This window comes from Leopardus geoffroyi, chromosome B4 (assembly GCF_018350155.1).
Source record: "Leopardus geoffroyi isolate Oge1 chromosome B4, O.geoffroyi_Oge1_pat1.0, whole genome shotgun sequence".
Classification (NCBI taxonomy): domain Eukaryota; kingdom Metazoa; phylum Chordata; class Mammalia; order Carnivora; family Felidae; genus Leopardus; species Leopardus geoffroyi.
Window position 1 is genome coordinate 127,970,575 of NC_059341.1, and position 22,795 is coordinate 127,993,369.

At 41.7% G+C, this 22,795-nt stretch overlaps 1 protein-coding gene across 2 annotated transcripts; it reads left to right on the forward strand.

Moving 5' to 3' along the window:
• Positions 1-229: 229 nt before the first annotated feature.
• FBXO7 (F-box protein 7) lies at positions 230-22,776 on the forward strand. 2 transcript variants are annotated; one of them, XM_045463691.1, is made up of 9 exons: positions 230-351; positions 3,962-4,256; positions 9,418-9,645; positions 11,004-11,145; positions 13,992-14,075; positions 17,144-17,239; positions 19,030-19,206; positions 21,075-21,112; positions 22,084-22,776. In XM_045463691.1, the coding sequence occupies exons 1-9, from the start codon at positions 230-232 to the stop codon at positions 22,471-22,473; spliced, it is 1,572 nt and encodes a 523-aa protein (XP_045319647.1). In that variant the 3' UTR covers positions 22,474-22,776. The 2 variants fall into 2 exon arrangements, with proteins under 2 accessions (XP_045319647.1, XP_045319648.1); XM_045463692.1 differs by having other exon boundaries at positions 323-541; positions 4,114-4,256.
• The last annotated feature ends 19 nt before the right edge of the window (positions 22,777-22,795 follow it).

Sequence of the window (22,795 nt, forward strand, 5' to 3'; positions counted from 1 at the left end):
GCAGGCCGCCAGCCGCCCGCTCGCCGGGTGGGCTCCAGGGGGCGCCCTCAAGAGAGGGGCGGGGCGCTCAAGTTCCAGAGACCGGCCGGCAGGGGCCGTGGCGGGGCCTTCCCTCCGCTGCTCTTCGGCACCCCTACGGCTCCGGTGGTTGCCGCTCCGGGCCCGCCGCCGCGCCGTCGTCACCGTCGCCGCCACCGCGTCCGGGCCTCCGGGCCCTACCGCCGCCGCCATGAAGCTACGGGTCCGGCTGCAGAAGAGGACCTGGCCGGTGGAGATGCCAGACGCGGAGCCGACGCTGGGGCAGCTGCGCGCGCACCTCAGCCAGGCCCTGCTGCCGTCGTGGGGCTTCAGGTAGGCGGGGGGTGGGGGAGCGCGCCCGCCCCGGGCTGTCACGTGAGGCCGGGCGACAGCGGGGCGTAGCGGGTCCGGGACTGTGACGCGCGCAGGCCGGGCGCGGCGCGGGCGCTGGGGCTGCAGCTCGCCGGCTCCCGGCTCGCGGAGGACATGGCCCAGCGTCCCGGGGGCTCCGTTCCCCGGCAGGGTGAGCCCTCGCTTCGCTTCTGCTGCAGAAGAAACCGGGGACGTGCCGGGGCGCAGACTTCTCGCGCCCTTTTAAAGTGTGAAATTGGAAATGAGGGGTTTGGTGTGGGGTAGACCTCTCCAGGCTCTCTGGGATTTAAGTTCACCGTCCCCAGCTGTCGCAGTATTCCAAGGGAAAAGTCTGGAAAGTTCTAGAAGTTAGAAACCGGCCCTCCGTCGAAGCCACCTGTGAGCGGGCCGCTGCTGGGGCCGTGGTAACCTCGAGGCCGCTTTGAGTGCTCACGTGCTGCGCCGCGGCGAGCACTTTGGCTTGCCCTCCGCAGAGTTTTACAGACTGCGGGCGGTCGGCATTTGTCATCTCCTTTTACTTCCCTGGGCGAGATGTTGTGTTTTTGCCAAAACTAAGATAAACGTTGGCCTTGGGATGTCCCCGGAGAGCTTGCAGTTTGGGGACAGTGACATTGAGAAATTAAGGATCAGATTTTGTTATTATGAGGTTGCGAATGAGATGGCTTTGCTTCCAGGGGAGAATTTTCTGGGGACAGTAAACTGGGAGTAGAGGGACAGAAATAAGGGTAGTCCTTTTCCCTTGCTGAGCTAGCAGATTTGGAATTTGAGTGTGCTAAGAAAAAATAAACGTGTTCGCTGGGGCTTTTTAGGTGAATTGTTCATAAGAAGACCTTTCTCTTAATTAAGTGGATCCTTTTTATAAGACTTACATACTTTCATTTGGGGGGAATTCAGTAAAATGAGGCCATATTATGAACTTCTCACCCTTTCATTTTTCAGGGTAAAACACCATATTAAAAGTAAGGCTGTTTTTCTCCAAATTAAAAATGAGGGTGTTGACATAATAACTTTTGAACATTATGTTAAGTGACATGCCTGCTGTTATTTATTGGTGTTAAAACCTAAGCGTTTTGTATGCTGGTATCATTAGCCCACCAGACAATTTCAAAAGTAATTTCTTTCTGAAAGATTTTTCATATATATGTGTATATTTATTATTATTATTTTAATTAGGAGAGACCGTCTTGAAAGGACTATTTATCTAAGAGCCCAAGTTAGTTTCTCCTTTGGGTTTGTTTTTACAGTTGAGGCTGGTTAACTGGAAGGAATGTAAGCTTCAGCTTGTGAAAGTAAATTTGTTCTTCTGAAAGTATGTTCATTTTGTAATAAATAGGCAGTTTTAAAATATGTCCCTGTGACATTATTATTTTTAAAAGTGGATCTGGGATTGCCATAAATTATCTTTAAAAGGCTTGATGTTTCTAGGATGGCTTTTCCTGATGGATTTAAATATTTCTTCAGTTTCAGAACACCAGTTTTTAATTCCTCCCCTGGAAAGCTCTATGTTACTTTAGAAATAGCTCTTCCCTTTTTCTAAAGGTTGGGGTGGGGGGAAGGCCAGCATTTTTATTAATGACACAGTTCTTTAGTTTTTCTACAGGGAGATGTTTGAATGAACATTGTATTAGATACTATTTAAAAAAAAAAAAAAAAACTTTTGCTGTGACAGAAGATCCATAAGAACATAGTTCATTTGAAGTGTGTTTCTTTTTTTCTGCTGAAGTCGGGATGGTGTTTTTTGGGGCATCTGGCAGATGTTCAACATTCTTTGAAAACAGAAACACAGCTACTTATTTTCTGATAAGCAGGAGTAGGTTCTAGAACTTCAGTAATTTCTCTACCAAAGGTACTTTAATTGGTAAGACAAAAATGTACTTGTGAAAGAAAAATGAATTGTGAACATTTGTGAAAATGCAGCATTGTAAGAATAAATAGAACATGATTTTCAAAGAACTTCATCCTTGGTTAACCTCTCAAAAAGTTAATGAAGTCAGCATTGCTGAGTGTAAATGTCTTGTAAAAAGTTCTGCAGTGGTTTGTTAATTACCCCTCACCACTTTGTGGTGAAATGATGGTTATTCTTTCAAATCAGGTAGTCTGTGATGTGGAAGGGATGAGAGTTCATTGCTTCAGGCTAATTTGAGCTCTTAGCTTGTTTAGCAGTGAGTTTTTGGATTTGTGCTATTCTTACTATAAAAGGTTATCAGTAAGAAAGGTGACCTTGTATTTATCAGCAGGAGGGATGTATTTGTACTCATCTTTTTGTGATCGTGAATATTCATTTAAGACGTGGGTCTAGTATTTTGGAGCAGATATAAGCTGATTGTCCTGTAAGAACACTGACTAGGTAACCCTGATTTCAGTTTCATTTTCATTTTGCCAACTACTCTTTATTGGTTGCGTTTATTTCATTAATACTTTTATTTGCCAAGAGCTGGAGATACAGTTTTGAACTAGATAGATGAGATACCTGATGTTATGAAGCTTAAATTCTGGTGGTGGGGGTGGAGGAGAGATGGTCAATAAATATGGAATTTTCACGTAGTGATGTTACAATAAAAATAAAACATAAAATGGAATAGAGTGGTGGAGGTTAGGCAGAAGGCATCTCTGTAGAGATGGCATTTGAATTGAGACAGAATGATGAGAGTCAGTCCTTTGAAGATCTGGAAGAGTAAATGCAGAGGCCCAGAGGTTGCAATGAGGTTGATCTGTTTTGAGAAACGGGATGGAAAGCTTATGTTAATAGGGAACAGTAAAGACAGGCTGGAGGAGATAGGAGAAGTGGGTAGGGGGTCACATGTTGGGCTTTGGAGGCCATGTTAAAGATTCCATTCCAAGTTCAGATACAAGTCACTGGAGGAGGATTTTGAGCAGAGGAATCATGTGACATAGTTTGTATTTTATTTTTAAATTTTTTTATTTCTAAAATGTTTAGTTTTGAGAGAGTGCAAGCAGAGGAGGTGCAGAGAGAGAGGGGAATAGAGGATCTGAAGCGGGCTCTGTGCCGACAGCAGAGAGCCCGTTGCGGGACTTGAGCCCACAAACTACGAGATCATGATCTGAGCCAAAGTTGGATGCTTGACTGACTGAGCCACTCAGGCACCCCTCATAATTTTCAAAAGAGTGTATTTCCTTGACTCTCAGATACTGTCATTCTTAAGATGCGTATTTTATGTAACACTAAAGGAAAAAAAATGTCAGTTAAGCTGTGATGTTATGAGTTTTAAGAAGCATCCCTGTTTCAAAGATATTCAAGTTACAAAGGATGTAAAGTGTGTATCTTAGAATTGATGAAAACATGGATTAATGATAGAGAGTTACTGTATCCTATCACCCAGGCTAGAGTTGTAGCCATTAGAAATCTATAACTTAGGCACTTGGTGATAACAAATAATTTTGATATTTTTTGTAAAACTTTGGCTTCCTTTTTATTTTTGGTTTGTTTTGTTACTTATTTCTTCTAGGACTATACCATGTATCTTATATATGTTCCTAGTGTATTGAAGGTAATGGTAGCTATGGGTAATGGTAGGTAGCTCTTACTATCCTTATCCATCTTTCTTGGCAGTTCTGATACCCGGTTTGCAATCACATTGAACAACAAGGATGCCCTCACTGGAGATGAAGAGACCTTGGCTTCATATGGGATTGTTTCTGGGGACTTGATATGTTTGATTCTTGAAGATGCCATTCCAGCACCTAACTTACCTTCATCCACAGATTCAGAGCATTCCTCACTCCAGAATAATGACCAACCCTCTTTGGCCGCCAGCTCCAATCAGTCCATCGTACAGGATGAACAACCAAGTGATTCATTCCAAGGACAGGCAGCCCAAACTGATGTCAGGAATGATGAAAATATGGTAGGTATTAACATCAAGATGAGAAAAGGGGTAATTGATAAAGGATACTGAACACCTCGATTGAATTCTGTATCAGGGTCATTATTGTTAGTAGATTGCGGATCGTATTCTTGTAGAAATTTTTAAACTGCTAAATGGTTGGACCATCCGAAGAGCCCAGTGTTTACCTATTTATTTTGTTCAGACACTCACTCCTTCAGATGGTTTGTCCTTTGTCTCCTGTTGTTGCCTCTGAGCTCATGATTCCCAGCCTAGCTTCTCCGGTCTGCTCCACCCATTAAGGCTATATAGAGTCCAGTTATTTCCAAATTGTTTGCAGGACATTTATACCTGGATTTTAAACATTGTTATTTCGGACTCTGTGCCAACATAAATTTGGAAATATGAACTAATGTTCTCTTCCCAAACTAGCTGCCCTTTCTCTCAGTGGCACCACTGTTTTCCTGAGCTTAAAACCCTAGAATGATTTTTGTCTACTTATATCCAGCCCCTTAACAAGCCCTGTCAGTGTTTCCTTTCCATTCCAGGCTTCCAGTGTCTGTCCTTCAGTCTATTTTCTGCGTTCATCTTTTCCCGACACGGTTTTGACTTTGTTGTTCCCTTGTTCTGTAGTAGCTGTGTGTCCTTGATACACCAGTGCTTACAATTTTTGAGCTGAAAAAGTCCAAATATTTCTAACCCTGTCATGCTACAGAGGAAGAAAATGCTGCCCCTAGTCTTTAAGGCTTTTCAGGGCCAGTTTCTGTTCTTCCCTCAGTAAACTGTCACCTGCAGTCAGATCAGAGTCCTTATCATTTTCCCTGTGCCAGCCAGCACATTCATGTGTTTGCGCACGTGTGTACACACACACACACACACACACACACAGACTGGTGACTGCTTCATGTCTTTGCTCTTGCCATTCACCCAGCCTGGAATGCATGGCCTTTCCTCCCTCTCCTGTCTCTACCCATCTTCCAAGGCCCTGCCAGCCACAGCCCCAATGATCATCTTTAATTTCTTTATCGATCATCTGTATTGCCTTGTAAACACCCCCTTAGTGATTACCCTGCCTTTTGATTTCTTGTGTGGCACAAATGATGAAATTTATTACTGAATTTTTTAATACTAATACATATGCAATCATGTTAATTGTTTTTTGTGTGTATACTTACTACTTAAGCTTAGTTGTTATTTTGTTTTTTTTCAGGCTTTAAACACTTATGAATATAAGTATTCATTGTGCCTGTAACCTCAATAAGTATAGACAGTTACTAAGAAGAAATGCTTTTTAATAGTTTGGTAATATGTTGAGATTTTTAGTAATAGTATATAGAGAAATTAAGCAATTTTAACAAGGCTTTATAAAGCTCAGAGTATTTTTATGATTTTTTTTTTTAGGAAGTATTATGTATCTCTGTGTTTCTGTCTCATGGAGGTAATTTAGGGAATAAGTAAGAATACCTAGCTACATATTTAAATTATATTTCTGAATCATCTTTGCTGTTAGATGCATTCAGAGATTCTGGTGGAAGGGTCCATTCCTTTTATTTCTGTATACTTATAAAATTGTCCAGTAAGATGGAACTTTTCATAATATATGTGATATTTACTTTACTAGTTTCCTTTTGAAAAATTTTGAGAAATTAATATTGCTTCAAGTTAGTAATTCTAGTTCTAAACGCGTGTTGTTTTGTATTCTCAGACTTGTATAGGGTGACCAAGCTTGTAATCTTGAAGTAAGTAAGCTTGAAATCTCCTAAGTGTGCTTCAAGTACTTGAAACAGTATGATCTGCTCATTAAATGTAGAATGATGTATTAGAAAAGGAAGATAGACAGGTGCCTGGGTGGCTCAGTCGGTTAAGCCTCAACTTCAGCTCAGGTCATGATCTCACGGTTTGTGGGTTCGAGCCCCATGTTGAGGAGCCTGGAGCCTACTTCAGATTCTTATTAAAATTCTGTGTTTCCATCTCTCTCTGCCCTCCCCTGCTCATGCCCTGTCTTTCAACAACAACAACAACAAAGGAAAATAGATGGGTAAAACTAGAAACAATAGGAAAATTTTATTTGTAAAATTTGAAAATTAAGTGTAATTTTCTTATTTTCATTTATTTGGGAATTCTAGTACCTGTTCAATCTTTAAGGGAAATGGGAATAATGTGGTATCAGACTCTAATATTAGCCCTAAAGTGCATTTTAATCACCTATTGCCATCATTTGTACATGACATGATAAATGATTTATTTAAAGAGGTGGTGCTGTGGGGTGCCTGGGTGGCTCAGTTGGTTAAGCGTCTGACTTCGGCTTAGGTCATGATCTCACAGCTTGTGAGTTCGAGCCCTGCATTGGGCTCTGTGCTGACAGCTCGGAGCCTGGATCCTGCTTTGGATTCTGTGTCTTCCTCTCTCTCTGCCCCACCCCTGCTCCTACTCTGTCTCTCTCTCCTTCAAAAATAAATAAACATTAAAAAAATAAAGAGGTGGTGCTGAGCATTTTCCTCCTGATTTCCACATGTATGAAGAATATCATAGATATTTCATATCCTATCAGAATGGCTCAGAATGTTAATGGTTGTTATGGAGTGGGAGTTGGGTTTGATAAGCTCACCAGGGAGTTCTGATACCTTCCTCCCATGGCTTTATCAGTTTAGAGTAACTCTTTTTAAAAATATTTTCTCCACATAGATTCTCTCCCACACAACCGTCAATAGTAGCAAATGGCCCAAAGTTAGGTATAGTAGATAAGTAAGATGCAAAGCGCTTATAGGCTTCATAATTTTGGTGATAAGTGGTTTTAATAAGTAGTTTCTGTTTGCCTAGAAGTATTATGGAGCCTCCTTTTTTTGGTAGTATGAATTGTCATTAGCCTCTAGGTTTTAACACGTGAATTTGGATCTTTTTCATAAGCCAATAAGGGCTATGTCCTCAGGGATTCTGGAGGAACTGCCTCTTGCTTTCTTATATTTTTCCATCCTTTCATTTATCCTATGTAATTTTAATTTCCTCTGCCCTTTCTTTAATGGAACGATGATCTTGAAGAAACATGTGTTTTGCATTAAGAGTTGAACACATGCTTAGGAGACAAACTTTCTGAGCAAAATTAATGCAAGTAACATAGTCTTATTGAAGCAGTGTATTGTGTCTGAAAGCCTGAACTGTGAGTCTGGAGATCTTGGTTCATTTCAGGTTTTTATTAGCTGGTAACCTTGATTGTGTTACTTAATCTGAGTCAGTCACAGCATGTATGAAAAGGCAACATCATCTGACTTTACTGTTTTATAGACTTTTTTATGGTACAAATGAGAAGACACTGAAAACAAAACCAAATTATGAAATTTTAAGATACTGTTCTTTTTATTTATTTTTTTCAACGTTTATTTATTTTCGGGACAGAGAGAGACAGAGCATGAACGGGGGAGGGGCAGAGAGAGAGGGAAACACAGAATCGGAAACAGGCTCTAGGCTCTGAGCCATCAGCCCAGAGCCTGATGCGGGGCTCGAACTCACGGACCGCGAGATCGTGACCTGGCTGAAGTCGGACGCTTAACCGACTGTGCCACCCAGGCGCCCCAAGATACTGTTCTTAAGCATTGGTTCAACAAGCATTTGTTGAGCACCTGCTGTGTGCCAGGTACTGTATTGGGATTAGAAAAGTGTGTGACATGTAGTCTGTTCCTTTTTTTTTTTTTTTTTTTTTTTAATGTTAATTTATTTTTGAGAAAGAGACAGAGTGTGAGCAGGGGAGGGGCAGAGAGAGGGAGACCCAGAATCTGAGTGCCTGAAGCAGACTCCAGGCTCCGAGCTGTCAGCACAGAGCACAATACGGGGCTCGAACCCACGGACTGTGAGATCATGACCTGAGCTGAAGTTGGACGCTTAACCGACTGAGCCACCCAGGCATCCCTGCTCTGTTCCTTTCTAAGCTTGCAGTCCTGGTAGGATATAGGTGTGAAATCAGGAAAGTGCAGTAGTCAAGGCCTTTGCAAGTCAGGGTGGTAGTCTGTTTGTACTGCCTCTTTTGCAGAGGTGGGGAACACTGGCGTGGAGAGGAAGGGGCTGGCAGGAAGTGGGCTTGAGAGTCAGGGATCTGATGAAGTGATGAAGGACCTCGTATGCTAAGGCGTTTAGGAGTTGGGACTTCATTTTCTAGGCCTGCATCTCACAGCATGTCCTCTATGAAACACTTCTTCCCTTAGATTATAAGTAAGTGTTCTGAGGATGCTGGGTACTAAGGAAGGAGAGTAGTGTTTCTTGGCTAAATATTACACACACATTATTATTGTTGGACTTCTCAGAGCTCTGTAATGCCACGATGTATTTTGTGAATGTGGAGGGTGAGGTTCGGTGGCTATAGCATGTAGTATTTTCCAAACTTAATTGATTGTAGACCTCTTTTTTCCTGAGGACATCTAGGGTCACATCCCAAGGTACAATTTAGGGGAATGCTGCGATCTGCACTGGGGAAATACTGGCAAGTTTTAAGCTTGGTTATGGGACATAATTGGATTTTTAAAAAAGATTATGTATGTATATGTTTTGGGAGGGAGCCCATGTAAGCAGGGTTTGGGGGTGCAGAGAGATTGGGAGGGAGAAAATCCCAAGCAGGCTCTCTGCTCACAGCACAGAGCCCGACACGGGGCTTGATCCCACAAACTGTGAGATCATATATAACCTGAGCTGAAACCAAGAGTCAGATGGTTAACCGACTGAGCCACCCAGGCCCTCCCATAATTGGATTCTTAATTGTCGGAAACTCTCGCAGCAGTGGGTGTCTTGGAAGACGAAACGGAGTCAGGGATCCTTGGGGAAGCTATTGCTGGATGTCAAATGAGTCTAAAGTACCACTGGAGTAGTAGGGGCAGATTTTAGAGGTATTTTGGACATAGATTCAGTGGAACTTTGATCACGACGAAAGTAGAGTTTAGTGAGGTAGAGGGAGGAGGCTAGGTTGATTTCCGGTTTTTGGCATACTGGCCAGGATGAACGGAGATAAGGAATTCAGGATGGGGGAATAGATTGCCAGCTCATTTATTTAGGAGGGCTTACTTAAAATGTGTCCCATTTCTGAAGCTAATAACATGCTTTGGCTTTGGGCACTAATTTGAGTTCACTTCAGGATACACAATAAACTGTAAAAATAAAAGTCTCTTTAATGAATTCATTGACTTGTTATCTTTTTCAGTCGGAGCCTAGCCAGACTTTTGAAACTGAGTCAGTTCAAGATGTTGTGGCTATGGAAGAGGGCACAGGTGTCTGTCCCTCAGAACCGATGCTCTGCAGTGAGTCGGTGGAGGGGCAAGTGCCACATTCATTAGAGGTCCTGTATCACTCAGCCGACTGTTCCAGTCCCAGTGATGCCCTGATAGTGTCAATACATCTGCTCATGCTGGAGTCAGGTTACATACCTCAGGTGAGGCTACAAACAGAATACATCGTGTTGGGGTTTCAGCCTCCCGTTGGGGATGGGGGTGTACTAACAAACATCACTAGGGTGTTGTGGAACTCTAGATCTCTATATTAAATGCAGTTGAGTGTTAAATGTAAAGTGCTGAATGCAGTGATGCGTATACAGTAGGTGGTCAATAAACGTTCCCTCTCTCTTTTTTTCCCTTCATTTCTGTTGTCAGTTTTGTCAGTTTGTATTATAGAAGTGGTGGCAATTATGGTAAAAAGATTATGATAATATGAAATGAACTGTGGTCAAGAGTGTGGGGCGGGCACGTCTAGAGGGATGGCTCACTGGATTATTTTTTATGTTAATGGCTTTGAATTGTCAGTAATCTAGTAAAGATTCAGTTAGGAAGAGGGACATTATTCCCTTCGTTCATTCATTCTCTGTTTGGTAAGTATCTACCACTGACAGGTACGGTGCTTTGTCCCTGCTTCTAGTTCAGGAGTGGGGGAGAGAGACAGTCTACGAACCATCAGTATATTGGTTAAATTCTAGGAGAGACGTATATGTATACGGGATGCCAGAGAGTCCTGGAGAGGAACAATTAGAGTTTCTCAAACCTTTGCCTAAGAATACCTGGGGATCTTCCTAAAATGCAGATTCTGATTTAGTAAGTCTAGGGTAAAGCCTGGATTCTGGGTACTAGGGTAAAGTACCCTAGGGTAAAGTAGCTAGGTAGCTAGGGTAAAGTAGGATTCTGGATACTCCTACACAATAGTAATGCTGCTGGTCTGTGGGCCACATTATAAGTAACAAAGATGTAGAGCAATGCAGTGATCATTGAATACCTGCAGCATGCCATGATCTGAGCCAGGAATTAGGATAGAAAGATATTGGGACAAGTCCTTGTCCCTAAGGAGTCCATAAGTGGGGGAGAGAAGTAGATAAAAAGAAAATTATAATGTATTACAATAGAAGTGTGTAACAATAGAAATAAGAACAGAATGTTAGGGGATAAAAGGGAATGACAAACGGGAGTTTTTTTTAAAGGCTTCACAAATGCACTGCTATTTGAGGTATGGTCTTCAATGATGATACTGCTTTGCTAGGCAGAGAAGTAAGTCTTTGAGGAGAGAAATCAGTCCCTGCCTCTGATGTGACTTTATCCATTTGAGCATTTTGATGGAGGAGAATACATTTAAACGTTTTTCTATCAAAATTTTATTACTAGCTGTAGTAATGATGTGACAGATTTTATTAAGGGGACTGTACGGAATGCTTATTTCCAGACAAGTTAGGGGCCTGTTGGATTTTTAATCCTTTTTGAGAGTAGCACTTCTTTTCATTATTTGTTTCTCTTTCCTTTCATTCCTCAGGGGCCTGAGGCCAAAGCCATGTCCATGCCAGAGAACTGGAGGTCGGGCGGTGTGTACAAGCTGCAGTATACACACCCTCTCTGCGAGGGCGGCTCTGCTGCTCTCACCTGTGTGCCTTTGGGAAACCTAATTGTCATAAATGGTAATGGAGGGCTGTTAGTTTACCAACACTTACATGTTTCCAGACTATAGCTGCTTCAGTGATTGGCTCTCGTGATACAGTTGCATCTTTCTCAACTTTGTTGAGTCTTTAGGCCGCTGATACCCCGAGCCTGAAAGGTTGTAGAATGTGTGGGTAGATGTTTAGGCTGGCAGCCTTCTCTCTCCGGGCAGCCGTAGCCTTCAGCTGTCTTAACCTTGCGATATTATTGCTGCGGGGAGTGTTGTGATCTTTGAAGTGAGATGATCTATTACATTCGACCACTTTGTGCCTGTGGGTGACTTTTTTTTTTTTTTTTTTTCAACGTTTATTTATTTTTGGGACAGAGAGAGACAGAGCATGAACGGGGGAGGGGCAGAGAGAGAGGGAGACACAGAATCGGAAACAGGCTCCAGGCTCTGAGCCATCAGCCCAGAGCCCGACACGGGGCTCGAACTCACGGACCGTGAGATCGTGACCTGGCTGAAGTTGGACGCTTAACCGACTGCGCCACCCAGGCGCCCCTGTGGGTGACTTTTTTATGTTTATTTTTTTTTAACAGAGATCTCGAACTGAGAGATGGTAAGAGGTGAGATTGAGCTGGGGTCACTTTTTATCCCATTTGGCGTCTCTGAACAGTAATGCATAGAAACACTGCTAAGCACCGCTTTAGTATGTGTGTGCTTGATCCCTCGACCTGCAGGAAAGTCACTCTGACTAGTTTGCTTTTTCTTTTTTTTTTTTTTTTTTTCAACGTTTATTTATTTTTGGGACAGAGAGAGACAGAGCATGAACGGGGGAGGGGCAGAGAGAGAGGGAGACACAGAATCGGAAACAGGCTCCAGGCTCTGAGCCATCAGAGCCTGACGCGGGGCTCGAACTCCCGGACCGCGAGATCGTGACCTGGCTGAAGTCAGACGCTTAACCGACTGCGCCACCCAGGCGCCCCTAGTTTGCTTTTTCTAGTTCTCTTTCATATTGGCAGTTTCACAGGGATAGCAGTGCCTGTATTTGTTTGTATTTCATTTTAGCTCAGAGGCCACCCAGAGGTCTGTACATCTACCAGTGGTCTATGGAATAGTCTCATAATCATGTGTTCTAGAGAGCCATTTGAGTGACTAGAATCTTTCATTTCCGTTCTGTTCTGATTTATGATTTCTTTATCCTTCAGCTAGCTAAGACAGCATGGTGGGGTTGCAATGGCTGCATTTTTGGTTTTTCAGTGCAGCTCACCTTTTGTGTAGCAAAGGCAGTTGCTTTGATGCCTCGTGGTTTCCCCGTGCTCTGTGGCACTGGTTCCGCCAGGATGGATGAGTGAGGAGCCTTCACGGAACGTGTATTGCCGCGTGCACCTTGAGCGGCACCGTGTTCTTCTGTTGGTTATCAAGGTCCCTTCTGAGAGTTTGTTTGAAACATGTTTGTTCTGCAGAAATTTACTTTGAAAACCACTGGCATACATGGTCATGATCTTTGAAGTGAAAGGTGGTTCCATGTCCCCTGCGATGTAATTTGTGGTATTTCCTTTTAGTCACTAGGTTCCTTGCGATGTTCCGTAAAAGTCTCAAATTTCAGCTTTACCAGTATTGGTGGTATCCTGTGCCGGTCAGAATGTGTCTGATGGCAGGTGGACTAGCCACGTGTCTTCAGTGACTCATCACAGTTAGCAAGCACGCCTTTCAGTTGGGTGTTCTTACACACACAGAGCCAGCAGTTTCTGCCTCCTTGCAGGCGTCCTGCCCCGTCACATCCTAATGTGCGAGGTTGAAGCTACCAACTTCATTTTTGCCTCCATTTCTTACAAAAGCACTTTATTTTATTTTTATTTATTTATTTTTAATTTTTTTTCAACGTTTATTTATTTTTAGGACAGAGAGAGACAGAGCATGAACGGGGGAGGGGCAGAGAGAGAGGGAGACACAGAATCGGAAACAGGCTCCAGGCTCTGAGCCATCAGCCCAGAGCCCGACGCGGGGCTCGAACTCACGGACCGCGAGATCGTGACCTGGCTGAAGTCGGACGCTTAACCCACTGCGCCACCCGGGCGCCCCACAAAAGCACTTTAACAACGCGTGTGATAATCTCTATTTACTAGTTTCAAGATATATAACTTATGAGAATGGCTGTTAAATGTCTCAAAGATATCTGAGTTTCTGGTAATTTGTTCTTTTATTGCTCCTGGCAGATCAGCTACTTGCAGACTTGTGTGGCAGCCAGCCATTCAAGGCTTGGTTCTTTGAAAAGGAGCAGTGTGTCTTTAAGTCTTTTCCTTCGCCCAAGACCTCCTGCTCAGTGCACATGTGCATGAGCACGTCACTGGCTCTTTCATGGCATGAGATGAAGTGAGCCTTTGTATATATGATTAAAATGGAACCTTCTGGTGATGTCAAGAATATTGGTCCTTTGGGTCTAGAAAGAGATGATGTTGTGAAAACTAGCAGGATTCTTTTAGTAAACAAGGCAAAACTCATTGCCAAAGATTAAATAAAAAAAAATAAATGGAGTTTTTGGTGACCTTGTTGGAAATAATGGTTTTATTATGTTTAACTGTCTCCTATTAACCTTGCTGCATATCTTTCAATGAGTAATAAGCTGTTGTTGGTAATACCTACTGGATTTTATATAGAAGTGCATACTCTAGTTTTTAGAGGTGTTTGTTTTAGAGTGATTTTACTTGATGTGATGGCAGGTTTCCACTTTGGACTTTGTTGTGAGGGAAGGAAATGAGTGTAGAGTAGTTTGTATAGTGTGTCCTTCGTATGTTGGGACAGGGAAGTGCAAGCCCATGCTAGATAATGAAGGCAACTGAGGAACTGACAAAAATGATTTGTCTCTCTTTTGCTTATTTACAGCTACACTAAAGATTAACAGTGAGCTCAGAAGTGTGAACAGATTGCAGCTGCTGCCAGAGTCATTTATTTGCAAAACAGAACCAGGTAACATAAGTATGGTTGAACTTTTGGGATGAAGCTTTGAGAGGTTTGCTTTAACAAAACTAAATGGTACTGTTTGAGTGACTGAAAATTTCTGAATGAGATTAAAGCAAATTTAAGACAATGTTGCAGAGTATCTGTTTCTTTCCTGCTTTCCTCTTGGAATGCTGAATTATATTTATGCTGCCATTATGGAATGACACTAGTATGTAATTCATTACTTGTGATGTTGATGCTTCATAATTTATGAATTAATCTTTGGATTTTTCTCGTATTTAATCAGTATGGAGAGGATCTGCATTTTGTGGAAACCGTACAGTGCAACTTCATTATTGAAGATTATTGGAGGAAAAACTACTCAGAATGTTAGTTTAAACCAACGTAGATTTGGTTGCTGTTTGATCCGATTTACCAAAAGTTTACATTCTAGGCATGGTTTTGCTTGTATTCTGTAAGATTACTAATAGATGCAAAGACAAGTTATCCTTTTTATTTTTTTAGTTAAATTCAAAGTATGAGAAGCAGGTAGGTGGTTGAAGGAGAGGAGATGGGTGGAGAGAGAACTCACATCTCTAAGCGCTTGTTTTGTGCTGGACATGTGCCTTGACAGGTGCTATTCCATTTCGTCTTTCTAGTAACTTAGGAGGGTTTTAAAATCTAAATGTGGTGTCATGGGGTGGTGGCATTGGCAGTGGTGTCTTTAAGGGAAGGCTACCTAGAGCTAGGTCTTTGCTTTGAAGGCCTAGAGACTGACTCTTGTTAGTTTCCCGGGCAGATCAGGCCGAGTTCTGTGAACGTCCGTGAACCAAAACTGATGGGAAATGGGGACATCTGGATACATATTTATAATGATCTCTGGACATTTAACATCATACTACACCAGTGTTTCTTAACCTTCGTTTTCTTATCCATCCCTTGAGGAACCTTTGTAGAAAATCTGTCCCCCTTCCATTCTCTTCCATGAAATTTTAATACCATAGATATATAGTGTATTTTCATTTGTGTACTGTGGCCCTTTGGGGGGTCACAAACCAATGGTGTAGCTAGGGTTTGTTTTGTTTCTGCCTTCCGAGAACCAGTTTTTGTTCCATTGTGGGTGGCACTGCCCCTGTTGAGGAGCATGAACTAGACTGATAAATGTGTAAAGATGTCCCACCATTGGGAACAGGAAAACTTGAAATTCTTGGCCACAACACTGTTTCTCTCCACACTAGGGAGTACTTTGCTATGGGGGCTAGAAATACACTCCACTCCACAGTAGTGGAGGTTATTTATGCCCATTTTACAGATTAGGAGACAAGTCTAGAGGAGGTTAAAGTGCTTCAAAGTCACAGAGCTAATAAATGGTGGAATCTAGAATTGGAATAGATTTGACTCCTCAGACTATTTTTTAAACATAACTTACAGGAATGTAGTTTAGATTCGTATTCTTTTTTATTTTTTTAACCTTTATTTATTTTTGAGTGACAGAGCATGAGTGAGGGAGGGGCAGAGAGAGGGAGGGAGACACAGAATATGAAGCAGGCCCCAGGCTCCAAGTTGTCAGCACAGAACCCAGTGAGGGGCATGAACCCACGAACTGTGAGACCATGACCTGAGCTGAAGTCGGACGCTTAACCGACTGAGCCACTCAGGCGCCCCCAGATTCGTATTCTTTATGTGGTTTTTGTTAAATAAAGAGAAGGGAAGTGAAAGGAAGAAGAAAGGTCATACTGTTCTATTACAGTAAGTTTATGGGCTGTATTAAATATTTTTAATACAGTATTTTTATGTTGGGTAGGGTTATGCTGCCCATTTGACAAGTAATTTTAGTTACTTTATACGGTGGCTTTTATAGTGGAGTACCTAGTATATACTTATTTAAATGCATATTTGTTTGTTTTTATTTGTCTTTATACTTGTAAGTTTCTGATTACTTTTGTAATAGATAACCGAAAGAAAAAACTTGTTAAAAAAATCATTTTTCACACTGAAAAGCCTTATCCAAATTGACTTTTTAGATATCTTGACATTTGACTTCAAGTCAAGATTGTAGTTCGTGTGACAAGGATTTAAAGTTTAGCTGCATATCTTTTCTTGTTTGTTATCAGTCAGGTGATAGTGTTTTGTTTCTCAGCGGAGTACCTCGTTACAGAATGGGGCATAGGCACTGTGTGTGGTGCTTTACGTTAACCATTCTTTGGCGCAGGGTGGTATGTATCCCCTTGATATAGGTGAGCAAACAGGTGCGGATCCGAGGGTTCAAGGTCATACACCTGGTCACAGTACAGCGGAATTGCAGTGGGAACTTGAGGTCGTATTTGGCAGTGCTTCCCATGCTGCACTGTGCAGGTGAATCATCAGGGGATCTTATGAAATTGCAGGTTCTGATTAAGTAGGTCTGTGGTAGGGCCTGAGATTCAGTATTTCCGAGCAGTTCCCAAATGATGTCAGTTCTGGTGATCTGTGAGCCACACTCTGAGCAGCAGTTTAGTGGCTAAAGTGAGTGCGTTGGAGCCAGACTTAGGTTTGTACCCTGACCTGCCACTTACTGTGAAGCTTTGGATGGGCTTCCATTATCTTGTCCTGTTTTTAAAATGGGGGTCAGAGTATGTCTCTCTTAGGGAGAACCATTGATGTGAAAGAAAGCTTTGAAGAATGTTTAATACATTTGGTGACACTTGGTCGTCATGTGACAAATACTGTTCTACTTCCGTTGGGATCCGGAGAGTGGTTCCCCACTGTACCCCCAGTGCCTGGACACTTTGGGCAGGTGCTCAGTAAATCATGCTGTGTGTACAGCTCTCTCACCACAGTTTTTCCTACTATAACTGTAGTCTGTGAATTATATAGGTTGGGTACAGCTCTGTTAATTTGAAATCATGAGATTTTTATCTTTACATCTAAGATTGAGTTTTCAGAGCCACACAGCATATAGTACTTCTACTAGAGACTTTGGTTCACGTCTGTCTATATAAGAATTACTTACGAAAATTTACAACTTTGATTTGTTTGGCAGAAGTAAAGGTTACCATTTCAAGTTTTGCCACTTGATTTTGTTCTGATTTTTCATTAAAAAAAAAATACTCTAGGGGAAAATGTGGCCAAGATCTACAAAGATCTTCAGAAGCTCTCTCGTCTCTTCAAAGACCAGCTGGTGTATCCTCTTCTGGCTTTTACCCGACAAGGTGAGAGACGATAAATGATCACAGGTCAGATGGCTGGAAAGAATAGTAAAAGTTTATGTCTTATGCTTGTGACCCTGACATATGACTCTTGCCTCTTTTCCCCTAGCGAAGTTATGTTCTTTTAAAACTAAGCTTTAATGTTAATTCCTCAAGTGTTATTTACTTCTTGTGTGTATTTCGACAACATTTTGGGCATGTCTTTGTTGTAACTCTTCTTCCAGTGTATCATAAGTGTTGATATGCATTCTTTCCACCTCCTGAGGTTTTAGATACCTTGGAAGCAGGGACTATGTCTTAGCCACTTTTGTATTCTCATGGCCTAACATAGGGTCTGGTCCATAATAGGTGTTTGACAAATATATAAGTAATGTATAGTCTGTAAATTAGGTCTCAGTTTGTTTTTTTTTTTTTAACATTATTTCTTGGGGTTCTATGCTAGCTCCTTTGGATATTTACATGGATTTTTATTTAGTGCTAACAACTTTGAAGGGGATTTCATCCTCATTTTATAGATGATGAAACTAATTCAGTGAGGTGTATATTTCATTCAGAATTCTTATGTTGGCTCTTATTTGTGGTGTAATAAATATGTTAAAATCTCAATGACTTAAAGCACTTATTTCTCATTCATATGCATGATGTGTGTGTGTGGGGGGGTGAGTTTTGGCTGAAGGAGTAGTCCTTCTTCAGGACATGCTCTCCTTGGAGCAGAGGGAAAAGAAGGCCCAGTGACCAAGCCACACGGTGGTTCTTACAGCTTTTTTGCTCAGAAATGATACGCTACATCCACTCACATTTTATTGGACGCAACAAAACGGCCAAGCCTGATGGCAGTGTGGCCATCAGGGGAAGCATAATTATAAGCTAGAAAATGAGAATCCTCATCTACCACAATCCCTTAGCTGGAGAAGAACTTCAGGTTTATACATATAGATATGTGGCTTTTATTTGCCATTTGTATGTAGGGGTCTTGTATTTTAGGTGTCCAATTGCATGTGCCTAGGCTGCTGTCACCATAGTTTTCTTCTTCATGTGCCGGTGATGGAAGGGAAATATGTGAATTTTAAAATGCTTTATTGTATTTTGATGGTCTTAGCTAGTGGAGATTAGTATCACAGATATTTAAAGGAGCTAATAAATCTCATTTGATTATATGTTATTATTTTTCCTTCTTGGCTTGCCTCTGATATTTATCTACCTCCCTTTTTTTCCAGCCTGCTAGACCTCAGAGAATAGTAATTGCGAACACTTGAGTGCTTGTTATGTGCCAGACATTGTTCTAAGCACTCTGTATATATTCACACACTTAATTTTCAACTGCATGAATTAGGTAGTACTCCTAACCCATTTTACAGGTAAGGAAATTGAATGGTAGTTTAAGTAATCCAAGTGTCCAAAGGCACACAGCTAATAAGTAGCAGCATTGAGAACCAGTCTTAAAAGCCAACAAAGCATCCATTTTCTGTAATTGAATACAGAAGTTTTTGTGGCATTCATTGAATACTGCTCGAAACAAAGGCCATTGGCTAATATTTGGAAGTTGTCATAGCGATTCATTGGTTTGTATGAAAAAGTATTTGTCTTTCCCCTAAAACATAGAGGGAATAAGGGACTTAGTAGTAGAGCAATATAGCCAACCTGGGGTTAAAATTTTGTTGTAGGTGATTCATACTTGGGTAATTGAGACTACCATCTAATTTGTCACTTAGGAACAAGTTGGTAACTTCCGTTAAATATGTGGGGAAAGCCAGATGTTCTTTACTCACTACCTGTTCTCTTTTTCTTTATAGCGCTGAACCTACCGGATGTATTCGGGTTGGTGGTCCTGCCGTTGGAGCTGAAACTGCGTATCTTCCGACTTTTGGATGTTCGTTCTGTTCTGTCTTTGTCTGCAGTTTGTCGTGATCTCTTTATTGCTTCAAATGACCAACTGCTGTGGAGGTGTTTATATCTGCGGGATTTTCGAGGTAATTGCCACAGTGACATGTTAACAGGAAAAGGACTCTTTCTTACTGAGGTCTTAATTACTCAGCTTGCCAAAAGTTTTTAGTTGTAGGCTCTTTGTCTGTTTGAGAGTTTCAAGTAATCATAACTTGCAGCCTTTTTGGAAGGAGATGCTAAGCCTCATATACTTGTGCCTATATCCCGAAAACTTCGCATTCATTTCTGTGTTCTGTATAACGCAAATATCCCAGTAGACTGAGAACAGTTCAGGATAGAAAAATTTCAGGTTTATTCTCTCTCTTAGACCATCCTCCATATCTGACTCTGCAGTCTGGTGTATTTCTAAACAACGTCCATGGCTGTGACCAGTGTACCAGTTAGGAGCGCCCTGCTTGCTACCCTGTGGTATATTGCGGGGGAAGCTTTATGTCTGTATAGTCACATTTATGATGACCTGGTGATTGTTGCAACAGTGATGGCAGTGGGACTTGGGGATGGAGAGAAGTTACCCCAAATGTACAAGCACTTTGCCTTTTGTATCAAGATTTCCGGATAGAAGCCTAGTGCCCGATTGTAGAATTTCTTTTCTGCGTATCAGTGTTTTGTTTTGTTTTTTAAACTGGTTTGACCCTAGAGTGGGTCATGAAATCAATATATTGGGTCATTAAAAAAAAATCAGTATTTTTTTTACAAAATAGGAGTAAACTTCTATTTCAGTATATGTATATATAAGTATATACTGCATTGTAAAAAAATACTTGTGGTTCACATAAAAAAAATTGATGTGCTATGTGTAACATCTTGGGAACTGTAAAAATCTTGGTAGATCCCCTTTGTTGTTTTTTTTTTTTTTTTAATAAGAATATTAAGTAGAGTCATTAGGATTGTTAAAGACTTTTTTCCTTTAAAACCTCGGATAGAAGAAGTGAATGATCTGGTCTTTCATATTCCTCCTTGATTCCTTTATGCCTCTGCAGAGTTCAAATGTTATTTTGTTCTAGGAGGCAGCAAGTGTCATCTCAAATTAAAAAAAAAAATTATAGTCGAAATGAAAACACGAAATGACCAAAGTATATAGAAGAACGAACCAAAAAACAGGCTATGATAAAAATAGGCATAAAAACCTTTTTACTTACATACTCAAATTTGGATTTAAAATACAGTCAGTCTCTCTCTCATTTCCAGATTATGGTCCACAAGCTCATCTGTAAGCTGTTCAGATCTTATAACGAATCTCCCTATGGATGTAACGTCATAGGCCTGGAGCTTTTATAAAATCTTCCTTCCATGCCCATATAATAGCTTCTAGGGAAGATATCTCTTTTATCTCAATTCTTCTTTAGATTTAAGTTGAAGAGGTTTCTCTTTCCTCATTTCATGTATTTCAAGTAAATGAGTATATTAAAAAATACTTAGTTGTTGCAGTCATACTGACGAAAGTTGGGAGAAAACAACCCAAATAAGAGAACTTCAAGTCATCTTTACCTCCAGTAACGATGGGCTGCGACACAAAGAGATGGTCACCCAGTGTCGCAGAGATTTGAGGTTAGAAGGAGCTGTCACTCTCAGCTGAGACTGGCGGCGGAGGCGCAGTGCAGCGTGGGGCAGTTGAGGAAGAGATAGCGGCCACCCGGTCCTCCATATTCCCGAGGGCGTCACCAATTGGTGTCCCCACGAGCACAGAACGGCAGCAGCTACCTTCTGCCAGCAAGAGAGGTCTGCATCGGTGCAGGAGGGTTACAAGGGATGCAGCGTGTTGTGAACAAAGGATTCCTGTTCCTGCGTGTGCGTCATGTGTAAGCTTCGGTTTCCTTAGGTCAGAAGCAAGATTGCTGTTTAACCTGGATGAATGAAACATTTTAAATTCTTATTTTTTGTTTTTTCTTTGTAGATGGTACTGTGAGAGTTCGAGACACAGATTGGAAAGAAGTAGGTGTTTTTAAATATCAAGGCTAATGTTAGTATTGGCGCCGAAGCAACTAGTGAATTAATACATTAAGGCCATATTATCATTTTTGTTATGATGTAATGAAATCTGCTTTTATTAAATTTATTGCTAATTTTCAGTAATTGAAAATATTTTTAGCTTTCATCTTAGACTCAGTCCTTATTTTCTTGTGTAATTACACAGGAAAAGAAGTCTTATTAACACAGCGATTGTTTTTTGACTTAATATAAAACATTCTTTCTTCCTCTGTTGCAAAACAATTTTTAAGCTGAGTTTTTGTGAGAGAGTGGTCTTCAGCTGTCCAGCTAGTTGGAACAGTGCATGCTTGTTTTATGTACAGACGCCTACTCTAAAAGACATTGACAGGACTGAGAAACGGGGTGGACTAGAGAAGGGTCCTCAAATGTGTCCTGAGTGAACAGCATTGTTCCTTAGGAGGATGTTCTGTCCTCTGAAATGGGCTTCTATTTTTTGTTGCTGTTTAAATTGAGATCCTTTAGGAACATGATTCAGGTGAAGAAGTGAATTTAAATGCTGCTCCCCTTCCCCCCAGTACCTTAACTTTATATTATGTGGCCTGATTTTCTCAACAGATATTTAAATTTTCCACCTTCAAGCAAGGTGGGCCTAAAATTGCATATTAGCTCAAGAGCTGTCGATTGCAGCCTTGAAAGCACATTCCACTCAGTTATCCTTCCTTTGGATTGAGTATTTCCCTGAATTGGCACAGTTGTTCAGTTGCAGTGTGGTTAAAGAGTACAGTTCATTCGGCATTGTGTTCAGAGCTACTGCCTTAGTCGTGCAGATGGAAACTGGTAAAATTTCTGTTGTGTGCACTGGTGTCTTTGCTCCATAGTGTGGGAAGAGGAAAGTGTAGATAAAGCAGTGGAAGCAAATTGGAACTTTGGGGAAACATCCAGATCGCTTACCATATCTTGTTGTGTTTCTACAGCTGTACAGGAAGAGGTACAAACAAAGAAAAGAAGCTCAGAGAGGGCGGCATGTGATGTTCATTCCATCGTCGCCCCACCCCCTCCCATTCTACCCCAACCCCTTGCACCCCAGGCCTTTTCCTCCCAGCTCGCTCCTTCCTCCAGGAATTATTGGTGGTGAATATGATGAAAGACTAACCCTTCCTTATGTCGGGGACCCGATCAACTCACTCATCCCTGGGCCTGGGGAGACACCTGGGCAGTTCCCTCCACTCAGACCACGTTTTGATCCAGTTGGCCCGCTGCCAGGACCTAATCCCATCTTGCCAGGGCGAGGTGGCCCCGGTGACAGATTTCCCTTAAGACCCAGTAGGGGCTGGCCCACCGACAGCCGGCTGCCATTCATGTGATTGATTTGTAATCTCACTTCTGGGGCTTGTTTGGTTTTTGTTTTTTAAAACTGCAGATGTCATCTTGTTGGGGGTGCTGATCTCTAGTGTGTTCTGAGTGCCATGGTGAGGAACGCACACGGTGGCCTTTCGGTAGATATATCTAAAGCTCCAGGGGTGGTAGGGCCCAGAGGTCACTGTATGACCAGGTTGGCTTTGGAAATAGTTGACTACTGACCTCCCCCACTCTGAATTTCCCTCTAGGATGAAGGTTGTTCACTGATAATGTTCTGCACCAGATTAAAAAAAATTAAGTATAAATTATATGGCAATCTTGACTTTT

What these genes read in the sequence shown, in the direction of transcription:
- FBXO7 (XM_045463691.1), top strand. Translation starts at nt 230, where the DNA reads ATGAAGCTACGGGTCCGGCTGCAGAAGAGGACCTGGCCGGTGGAGATG. An exon ending in TATTTGCAAAACAGAACCAG is followed by an intron (nt 14,076 to 17,143) that starts GTAACATAAGTA and finishes AAAATACTCTAG; the next exon opens with GGGAAAATGTGGCCAAGATC. An exon ending in TCTGGCTTTTACCCGACAAG is followed by an intron (nt 17,240 to 19,029) that starts GTGAGAGACGAT and finishes TTTTCTTTATAG; the next exon opens with CGCTGAACCTACCGGATGTA.